General features: G+C 52.9%; 1 protein-coding gene across 1 annotated transcript; it reads left to right on the top strand.

Annotated features, from left to right (window-relative positions):
* Positions 1–417: 417 nt before the first annotated feature.
* IUM83_08733 (Tartrate-resistant acid phosphatase type 5) lies at positions 418–714 on the top strand (the record flags this gene model as incomplete). The annotated part of the gene is made up of 1 exon (XM_067933125.1): positions 418–714. The coding sequence occupies one exon, from the start codon at positions 418–420 to the stop codon at positions 712–714; it is 297 nt and encodes a 98-aa protein (XP_067794041.1).
* Positions 715–11,828: the final 11,114 nt, after the last annotated feature.

Raw genomic sequence — 11,828 nt, forward strand, 5'->3', positions numbered from 1 at the left:
AGATGATATCACCCTCAGTCTTGCCGGGCTGCGGATAGTCGGCAGCACCTGCTGAAAGCGTTGTACGTTTGCGTTTTAAGGTGAGATTTCATTTAAGTCTTTTGGCTAGCTAACGGCCAAGAAAATGTCCGTCCGTTGAGTTCTTAAGCTGAAAACGCAGCGTATCATAACGGGCAAAGTTAACTAAGGCTCGATCTAGCACGAGCTCGTTTCCTTGCCTGAAGACTCCGTGGGTTAGCATCGTCACCATGATGATTATTACAGCATCGCCACCATGATGATTATTTCAGCATCGTCACGATGATGATTATTTCAGCATCGTTACCATGATGATTTCATCATTTGTGGGCCACTAAAGGGTTTCCTATGTTTATCTCTGTCAACGCGTTCATTCTCCAATTTACTTGCGTTGACACAATGCTGAGCTCCAAACTCCTGTTTATCTTCGTGGGCTTGCTCGGTGTGGCCGTCTCGGAGGCGGCCGTCTCAAGTGCGAGCACTTGCATGTCGAGCTTGCAGGAGGGCGTCATGTTCACTGGTGATGAAATTAGAAAGGCCGCCAGCGACTACCCTGAAGGATGCTGCATCATCTGCGCCCGGACGAACGGCTGCACTGCGTTCACCTGGACCGATGACCACCACGGCATGTGTTCGCTCAAGAAATTCAAGAGAAAAGCGTTTCCGGCCCAGGGCTCTGTCTCGGGAAGTATCTAGGCTGGGGTCCCGGCATACCGAATTCTGCTCGATATGTTCGAGTTGCGGTGCGTTCGTCTAAGACAAGGGTCGTCGAGGGATAAACATTCAAATGAGAGAACCATTACCATTTCTTGCGGTAAACATGATAGCGCTGAGCCTTCTTCATGTTGAGGTTGCACTTCGCTATCTGATCGACTGGATCCCTACCGCGAGGCAGACGGCCTGCGCGTGCTGGCACGTGCCACCGGGGTCTGTGATTGAAGATGGGAAGATCTCGCAACCTGATTGGCTGGACTATCTCTGATACTGGAATGTGATTGGACGACAACTTCAATTTGGGTGCTTATGATTTGCATGTGTTGAGTCAACCGTTTTGAGTCGCAGCCGTGACTAGGCGGATCAGTCTTACGACTGGCAACTTCGTTTGGACCGCAGCCGAGATCGTTTGGACCACATCTACAAGCCTCACCTACTAGGGAACATTGCATACAGTAGGGACTGCTAGCTGGCAAACACACTAACCTAAATCGAGCTCACTTTCGGATTTCCTTCCAACTACTCACTCGACTACCAAGCCTCATTCGCACACTCTCGATTGGTTATGAGCCCAAGCTACGCGGACACCGTCAAGCTCGTGGAAGATAACTACTTCCACTGGGAGTTCAACATGCGGATGAAGCTCTCGCGCAAGGGACTGCTGCCCCACATCATCAAGGCAGAGTTCGACCCGGTGAGCAACCGCACCACGGATGCATGGAAGACCGACGATCTGAAAGCCCTTGGAGTGATCGCTGGCGACGTCAGCCTCACATTCCAAGTCTACATCCGTGGTGTGATGACTGCGATGGATGCATGGACCATGCTCCAGGAGCAGTTCAACCGGAGCACGCTCAAGAACCGACTCCTCGTCACCAAGAAGCTGCATAACTTCAAGATGGAGCCCGGTACGCGGTTCACGACGCACGTGGACCGATTCAAGGAAATCGTGCTCCAAATGGAGACGATTGGTGAGCCTCTCGACGAGACCCGCTAACTCGTGCTGCTGCTCGGCAGTTTGACCGATGAGTACCGGATGATCAGTACCGTGCTCGAGAACACGCCGAACATGACGCTCTCGTACGCAATCCAAGCGCTAGCTGGTGTTGAAGCCTCGGATGAATCGTCATCGGCTCAAGAGAAGGCGTTTGCTACGAAGAAGAAGGAGAATTTCAAGCATCGGTTCAACGGCAAGTGCTTCTACTGCAAGAAGACTGGCCACAAGGAATTCGAGTGCCGCAAGAAGAAGGTCGACAACGAACGTGGGCAAGTCGCGCAAGCTGCGTCCGACTTCGCGTTTACGGCAACGGGTGCAATGGACAAGTCGGAGTGGCTCGTGGACTCCGGTGCCAGCTCGCACATGACCAGCGTCCGGGACAAGTTCGTGTCCATGAAGGAGCTGAAGACGCCAGTCCGCATCACGATCGCGGATGGCACGAAAATCGACGCAGTTGCAAAGGGCACCGTCGGAATGAAGCTGATGGACGGAACGTCTGTCACGCTGTCGGATGTGCTATACATCCCTGAAGTTGATGGAAGCCTCATCTCGGTTGCGACGCTGGCCGAGAAGGACGTCGTCGCGCAGTTCAGCAAGGACAAGTGTGTCTTTCGCTATGGCGATGCTACCGTCATGGAGGCCAAGCGTTTTGGAAACGTCTACAAGTTGAAGACAGTGGGGGGCGAGGTGTGTCGTGCGGCGACGGCATCTCGTAAGGAGCCATGGGCCGTTGTGCACGCCCGTCTCGGCCACATCCCGTTCAAACGTTACGAACAGCTGTTGACCATGGCAGACGGAGTGCCTTGCGTTTCGGATGGTGCCACAAGTGGTACCGTCTGCGCAGGCTGCTGCATGGGCAAGATGAGAGCGGACGACTATCCGCGCCACCCGGAGAAGCTCGTCAAGAGTGCAGGCGTACTGGATCTGGTGCACACGGACGTGATGGGTCCGATGCAGACCAAGACACCCGGTGGCTGCACGTATGTGGTAACCTTCATTGATGACTACTCACGTCACGTGACCATCTACTTCATGAAGGCCAAATCGGAAGTGCTGTCGAAGTTCAAGATCTTCAAGGCGGTAATGGAGAACGCAACAGGCAAGGCGATCAAGCGCCTACGTTCTGACAATGGTGGCGAGTACACGGGCAAGCAGTTCAAGGCCTACCTCGACCGCAGTGGCATCAAGCATGAAAAGACGGTGCCATACACGCCTCAGCAAAATGGACTGGCTGAGCGCATGAACCGAAGTTTGGTGGAGATGGCGCGCTGTATGCTCTACCACGAAGCCATTGAGAAAAAGTGGTGGGCCGAAGCCGTAAACACGGCTGCGTGGATCATCAACCGGCTCCCCAACTCGGTGAACGTCAAGACGCCCTACGAAATTGTGCATGGAACCAATCCGCAGCTCAAGAACATGAAAGTATTTGGTTCAGTTGGCTACGCGCACATTCCCGACGAGAAGCGCCGCAAGTTGGATGCTAAGGCCTTCAAGTGTCGATTCGTTGGCTACGAGGTTGGTGTCAAGGGATACCGAGTACTCAACGTGGCGACGGGAAAGATGCAAATCGAGCGCACAGTGAAGTTCGTGGAAACAACAAGTCTGGATGACATGGTGGAGAAAATGGAGCTGGATGACGATGAAGTCAAGGTGGAGCAGCCCAGCCATGGTGGGTATCAACCGGACGAGTCAGGACAAGTCGTGCCAATGGATTCTGAAGTTGGGGACGTTATCCCACTTCAACGTGACATGGGCGTAAACGATGCGATCGTGCCATACGGATCGACACATCATATGATTACCCGATCGCGTGCTCGCCACATTGACGAGACAACGGATCCTGAAGAGGCAGGCGCTCGCAAGAAGCAAGTCGTGGCACCCTCGACTACTGGCACGAAGCGCCAGAAGATGATTCAAGGCAGAGTTCAGGTTAACGAGGACCAATATGCAATTGAAAGTGGCCAAGCAATGGCTGCAACGGAAGAGGTCCCGACGTCATATGAAGAAGCTATGGCGAGTGCGGACCAAGTGGAATGGAAGAGGGCTATGCAGAGCGAGTTGAAGTCGCTCGTAGCAAACAAGACATGGAAGCTGGTGCCGAGACCAGCTCACCAACGACCGATCGGCTGTCGTTGGGTATTCGCATTGAAACGCAACAAGAAGGGACAAGTTATTCGTCACAAGGCCCGTCTCGTAGCCAAGGGTTACTCGCAACGTCACGGCGTGGACTACGAAGAGACGTACGCCCCGGTGGCTTATCTCAACTCGATTCGCGCCAAACTGGCGAAGTGTGTCGCAGATGGATACGACATCGAGCAATGCGACGTCGACACCGCGTTCCTGTACGGCAAGCTGGAAGAAGAGATCTACATGGACTTGCCAGAGGGACTCCGAGATCTCTTGACACTTGCCGAAGAAGATGGTGAAGAGGACGTCGTTTGCATGTTGCTGCAAAGTTTGTACGGACTCAAGCAGGCGTCACGAATATGGAACGAAACGATTGACGCGCACCTCAAGGTGATGGGATTCAAGCCTGCTGACGCCGACCCGTGTGTGTACACAAGAGGGGATGGAGACGACCACTGCATTGTGTGTCTCTACGTGGACGACATGCTGATCGCATCGCGGGACAATGCGGTGATTACATCGGTGAAGGCTGGAATCGCGGAGAAGTTTCGAATCAAGGACCTCGGGCGCGCACGTTTCATTCTTGGAATTGAGATCGACTACAACATGGATCGCAAGACACTGAGGATCTCTCAACAAGCGTACACCGAGTCGATCATCAAGAAGTTTGGGCAAGAGAACGCGAAGCCGTGCACATCGCCTATGGAAGCTGGAGTTCATCTGACCAAGGCCGACGAACCGCAGGCGGAAGAAGAGAAGACCAAGATGAAGTCGAAGTCCTACCGATCGCTGGTGGGCAGCCTGATGTACCTGGCATGTGGAACACGACCTGACATTTCGGTCGCGGTTGCCAAGTTGAGTCGTTTCCTGGAGAACCCTGGCCAGAAGCACTGGGACGCAGGAATCTAGGTAGTGCACTACCTACTGAAGACCAAGGACGTGGGAATCACGTACGATGGGTTACGTGGAACCGAGCTCGTCGCCTACTCGGATGCGGACTGGGCCGGCAGCCGCGACGACCGTCGTTCCGTAAGCGGGACGATGTTAATGATGTGCGATGCTCCTGTGGTGTGGCGTTCGACGTATCAGAAGACTGTCGCGTTAAGTTCTACAGAGGCCGAGTATATGGCACTGAGCGAATGCGTGAAGGAGTGCGTCTGGATGCGCCGTCTATTGAAGGACATAGGCACTGAACAAGTGGGGGCTACGGTGATCTACGAAGACAACCAAGGCGCGATGGCATTGGCGAAGAATATTGGATACCAAGCTCGCACGAAGCACATCGACATACGCTACCATTTCATTCGCGAGAAGGTGGTGAGCAACGAAGTCGAGCTGGAGTATGTGGAGACCAAGAACCAGCTCGCTGACTTCATGACAAAGGGTCTATCGTCGAAGACGCTCCGCTACTTGATGATGTGTAGCAACGTTGGACCCAAGCTCGAGACATCGAATTGAGTGGGGGTGTTGAGGTTGCACTTCGCTATCTGATCGACTGGATCCCTACCGCGAGGCAGACGGCCTGCGCGTGCTGGCACGTGCCACCGGGGTCTTTGGTTGAAGATGGGAAGATCTCGCAACCTGATTGGCTGGACTATCTCTGATACTGGAATGTGATTGGACGACAACTTCAATTTGGGTGCTTATGATTTGCATGTGTTGAGTCAACCGTTTTGAGTCGCAGCCGTGACTAGGCGGATCAGTCTTACGACTGGCAACTTCGTTTGGACCGCAGCCGAGATCGTTTGGACCACATCTACAAGCCTCACCTACTAGGGAACATTGCATACAGTAGGGACTGCTAGCTGGCAAACACACTAACCTAAATCGAGCTCACTTTCGGATTTCCTTCCAACTACTCACTCGACTACCAAGCCTCATTCGCACACTCTCAATTCTTCATTCACTATTATTGCACCTGTAGCAACTCCCAAGTCCAAAATTGGGTCCAGTAAAGTCCTGTTCAAATTAGCGGTGGTCGCGTATCAACTGACATAGCAGAAGCTACCCTCTAATTTAAAGCTTGCCAAACCTAGAACCTCGTTTAAATGGCATTGGGTATTTTTTGCTTTTTCAATAGCAGAGAAGGTTCCCCTTGTTACAACCCATTTCCCTCTTTAGACCGTCAGACACAGCCAATCACAGCTAATCACAGCACCACCTTTCAGCTCAATAAAGTGAACTGCAGTTTGCACCGAGAAAACCGTTGTGAAAGACGTAATGGTTTCAAAAATGAATGATCTTGGTGTATGAATTTTAAGAAATATTGACTTACGTCGTTGACCCATCAAGATAATCTCCTTACGGGGCACCCACTCGACGTGTAATACAGTCAAACCTGTTTATATGAGGCCCCGTTGGTGGCCATCTACAACAATGACTCATATAAAATGGACTCAGTTAAAAAAATATGTGGTGCACGTAAAGAAATCGCGCATAATTCGCTGCCGCTTTGCCTTCATCGTAGTCTCCCGAACCAAAGCGGTCACGGTCTGTAAAGCTCTTCGTTCTCTATCAGTCTGCTCTCCGCATTGAAGCAGAAATGCAGACAGCTCCATGCAGTGTCTCAGAGCGATGGCAGGTTGAATCGATGCCTAAGCGCTCCGCCAGCTCATGCGCCTTCAGCAGGAGCACGTCGTCCGCCATTGCCGTTTTAGCTTCGTTCTGAAAAAATTTTCCCCTCAGTTCCCACTCGAACTGTGGGAATTTCATTCGGCGCAGCTTGGTTGCACTCAGGTCGACGTGGCTGAAGTAGGAAGAAGGCAGGTTGCGCAGTCGGGCAAGTGTGGCACGGCTGACCCGGGCCTTGAACGTCACGTAGATCACTCAGCGAGCATGGGGTTGTTCATGCCAGGATTCTGCTTGAGCTTTAGGTGCACTTGGAGCTTTTGTTCTAGCGTCAGACAGGTTTGAGGAGACATACTAAGTACTTCAGTTCATCACCGCGATGACAGCGTTCCCGTCCTGCTCGATGATCATAGTGTGAGTCAAATAAACAGGTTAGACCTAATTTGGTCCTCCAAAATGTGACTCATATACCTTGTATACATATAAACAGCGGTTATACAAAAACTAAGTAAAATATTTGGTAGCAACAAAGCTTGCATCAAATAAATGGCAAGGCTCAAATAGGGAGGATCATATAAACAGGTTTGACTGTATCCCCAGGTACCCGTACCCGCAACCGCATCGTCGCATTAATCAATAACGATTAAAATAAAGAAAACGTTATGATAAAAATGTACTGTAGCGGCAAATTCGAAACAGATGCGGAAAAAGCTATCACCGTTTTTTTTGCAATGGACAAAAAACCGGTTGTGGGTCGGGTCAAAATTATAGCCGCACCTGGTTAGCTATCGGTAAGATTGGTAACAAACTATTAGAAAGCTGTTACGAAGGTAACATATGAGCTAAACCGATTAAATAGATAGAATAACGTCTATTGCGGCGCGCAGAGAATTAAGAAAAAATTGGGATCACCGGCAACATGCCGTACACCTTGAACGAGATAGAGCGAGGTGCTGAAACGCATCACGGCGACGATGAAGCCGAAAATAATGCAGGTAGCTATTAGAGATAATAACATGTATTTACATATATTACAGCGGAAAAACAACATTTTGCATTCGGTTTGTGGCAAGTTAGCTCGACTCAAGTGGTATGCAACCTCTAAGTGACAAATTCGTCAGCTCTCCGAGAGAAAACTAGTAGGATACCGGGGGCAACTTGTTGAGGTTGCACTTCGCTATCTGATCGACTGGATCCCTACCGCGAGGCAGACGGCCTGCGCGTGCTGGCACGTGCCACCGGGGTTCTGTGGTTGAAGATGGGAAGATCTCGCAACCTGATTGGCTGGACTATCTCTGATACTGGAATGTGATTGGACGACAACTTCAATTTGGGTGCTTATGATTTGCATGTGTTGAGTCAACCGTTTTGAGCCGCAGCCGTGACTAGGCGGATCAGTCTTACGACTGGCAACTTCGTTTGGACCGCAGCCGAGATCGTTTGGACCACATCTACAAGCATCACCTACTAGGGAACATTGCATACAGTAGGGACAACTAGCTAGCAAAGACACTAACCTAAATCGAGCTCACTTTCGGATTTCGTTCCAACTACTCACTCGACTACCAAGCCTCATTCGCACACTCTCGATTGGTTATGAGCCCAAGCTACGCGGGCACTGTCAAGCTCGTGGAAGATAACTACTTCCACTGGGAGTTCAACATGTTGTAAGATTGGGTTTTGACTGCAGAGTGGAGCCACCAGACCGAGGTCTAACGGCGTCGAGAGTTTGAGAGAAGATGACCGAGGTCTCCTATTGGCTACTCACATTTACCGCGCCAGAGTGACAGGAAGCTAGTTAGTGACTGTGAGGCTCGGCGGGCCATATTAAATTCTCGCCGAGCTCTCCGGATAGTTATAGTGGATACACCTTTTGCCTCTTATTAGGGATCCGGACTTAAGACGGAGGCTCGTCCGGTTGTAGGATCAGACCGATAGCTCGGTCAACACTAGATATTTGTATAGACATTAGGGATTAGTTATAGTCGAGGCCTCACCGCCTCTAACTATTAAATCAGAGCAGACTATTCCCCCCAAACCATCAGTGTCAAATCCGTCTACGGTAAGTCCAGCTAGCTTAGCTGTAGGGTCTGGATACGCTCGGCCGACGCGGGGTATGTCTGCCGGTGAGCTTAAGGTACATTGACCGAGAGTTCGCCCTGGTAAGGCCAAGAGTGGATAGTGGCCAAGTGTTGGGAGATAGAGAGTCCTCCCTGTACGTTTGTACGTTGACCTGGGTGCGTGGCGTGGCCCCCCACTGTATTTGACTCTTCGGCCGAGGTTTCACCTCGGCGCCCCTGTCAAAGGCCTTGACCGGCCCGGTACCCTTCTTTTCTGAGGGACCACAGTGGGTTTAACGCGAAAGCGTTTATATTTACGCACCCCAGCCGTTGCTCGTGGCTGGCGGTGCCTGTGTGTGGGCTCTACCTACCTGACCGATACTTCAACACAAGGCATATTTCCAGCCCGGTGTAAGGGATCGGACCTGGTCTTCAGGTTTATTCCCAACAATCATCGCCGACCTTTCGAGGGAAGCGTGTGTTGTTGGTAGGGCTCGTCCCATTTGTCGAGGGTGAGGGACGAGGACTCGTAAAATCGTGAATTCCTACACGACAACTGGTGCCGCGACCCGGGACTGGTGTGACCGAGTGCTTGTTGTTAAGGTCGGTGTAGGTATTACCCCTTAACGAGCATTGAGGGGGAGAAGAAGAAGAAGAAGAAGAAGAAGAAGAAGAAGAAGAAGAAGAAGAAGAGAGAAGAGAACAAGAACAAGAACAAGAATAACAAGATGGCGAACGGATCCAAGTCAGCGGTACCAGCAACGCCGGCGGAGTCGACGCGCGGACCCACCGAGTACTCGTCAACCGTCGCTAGCGACTTGACGTCTCGGTTGTCGGTGATCACCGAACGGTCGGTCAGCTTCGAAGAGTCGGTGGATGAAGATTCCGACGCCAAGGATGAAATGATGGACTATGATGACCTGGAAGAGAAGTCATCTGCAGCGATGCAGGAGACGGACGACCAGGAAGACGCGATGTTGTCCGCGGGACACAGCGGGGTTCCCCGCTCGCTCTCGCGAAACCTCGTCGAAGAATTTGATGAAGTGGCGGAGCCGGACCACGCCTACGACGACTATGAGGACGGCACCGAGGGCTCGAAAGCCCTGGTGCAGGTTACTAAGGGTCCTCAAGTTGCCCAAGTCAACCGGCCGCCGATGAATGGCAGCACTCCAGCTGCAAACAAGGTGCTTGGACGAGTGTTCAAGCAGATGATGGAAGAAAGCGAGTGGATGCAGCAATTCTCGCCCAAGTCAATCCGACAAGCCACCTGGGTGGAGTTGAAGGGCGAGCTGGCCTGGCCAGTAAACTCTATCAATACCACTCAGGTGGCCGAGGACACGGTCTCGCTCATTCGGGCTATAGAGTGTGAGCCGCAAACTCACCCCTCGGATGCTGCAATCCGTGACTGGCCCCCTGCCATAGCTGGCCGTGAGCTCCAGAAGTGGAAGCGCAAGCTCCGTCTGAGCTTTGGCACCACAGACATCGGCCTGGCTGGCCAAACCAAGGCCTCGGCGGAGCAGGAGGAGGACGACCCGTCGAAAGTCCCACTCCCACAGACACCTCAGAAGAAACCAGAGAGCTCGACCAGACGGCAGACTACTGATGGTGTGTTTTCGGTCCGTACCGAGGGTACGCCGTACTTCCAAGATTCGCACATGGTGACTCCCCGGTCGACGAGCCGCGCGGAACGCATTTCGCGCACCGAGGGGTCGAAGCCCACTCGCAGTACACAACGCGGGAAAACAGACCGACGGTTCACCCCTCGATCGGCCTCCTCTGACGAGGATGATGACGAGGATGATTACGTGGACCACGTTGACGGCCGCGACAGTCCTAGTGACGAATTGGCCCGCCAGGTCCGGGAGGTGAGCGAGATGGAGCGCTTGAGCTCGACACCGAGACTTGAGCTCGCGACCCACCGACCCCTCGCTCAGATCAGACATTTTTCCGGAGCCCGCAACAAGAGTAAAACCTCGATGCAGTGGCTCCGAGCTTTTGTCTACGAGATAAAGGGCACTCACACACCTCCCAACGAATGGTGCATGGCGTTTGAGTTAAGCCTTCGGGATGGTGCCCTTCACTGGTACCGTCAAGTTCCGAGGAAAACCAAACGTCAGTGGAAGTTGCTCAGCGACGCCTTCATTAAGTACTACTGCTCGCAATTCAAACAGTCTGCTAAAGCTCGGTACTACTCGGCGAAGAGGGATGGTGCCGAGCACATTTACGACTACCTAAATCGACTGAATGGCTACGCTCGCAACGCTGGCCTCCAGTTCGAGAAGGGTGGTCTCGATGCGAAAGACCATGTGCACCGATTCCTCGCGTCGTGTGGGGACCGAGGCCTCGAGCGGCGGCTCTGCCACGTTCGAGTGAAGGACATTCACGAGTTGGAAGGCATGATTAACGACTTCTTGAAGTTGGAAGAGCGTGGACAGTCCCGCGAGACTTCGGCTTACCCACCTAGAAGCCGTGAGAGTACTCGCAGACGCGATGACAAACGCCCCGAGGCTTCGCGGGACAGCTACCGACGCGATGACCGACGCACCGACTCTTCGCGTGACGGTTACCGTCGCGACCAATACGATCGTCGGGACCGAGACTTTGACCGTCGTCGCGATGACTCGCGCCATGTGCCGCGAATCTCGCTGGCAGAGGCTTCGCTCGCCGACATGATGACCGAACTCCAAGTCCGAGGGTCTAGGGGTGGCCGGACCGAGCGTTCGTCACCGCACCGACACTCGTGCAGCAGTAGCGAGAGCGAAGCTGGCGACAGCCTCTACTCTGAGGACGATCAAAGTGGCGGCGACTATAGTGATGACTACAACTCCGAAGATGAACGTGGGCACGTAGCCGCGGCGAACGATCATGAAAGATGTGCAGGACCGACCACCGTCAGCGCAAGGGTGGCGACTTCGACCGAAACCTCGACCGAGAAAATCGAAACATCGGCCGCGATAACCGCGAGGGTCGCCCCCATCAATATGGACCGTGCACTGCATGCGGAGGGCTCGGTCGCTCGGCCCACTACTGCTTCCGTCGCTGCAAGCTATGTCAGCAAGTGCACGATGTCGGAAAATGTGAAGCTCTCCAAGCGCTCACTTCTCTCCTTCGAACGAAGATTGAGAAGAAAGACCTCACCCCCGAGCTCCAAAGCCTAGTCTTCGGTGACCATTTAAACTAGGCAGCCCGCCAACTGAAACTGGGTTGGTCCCAATCGAGCTGCCACAGTTAGTCGAACCCGCGATCGACGCAGACTGTGTCTACGCGTTCGTGGGGAAGTGCAAATGGCCGAACAATGACAAGGAATTTGTGAACACGATGGAAAATGAATAGGAGAGAGGTGG

Source organism: Phytophthora cinnamomi (genome assembly GCF_018691715.1).
Source record: "Phytophthora cinnamomi strain GKB4 chromosome Unknown Contig26, whole genome shotgun sequence".
NCBI lineage: Eukaryota > Oomycota > Peronosporomycetes > Peronosporales > Peronosporaceae > Phytophthora > Phytophthora cinnamomi.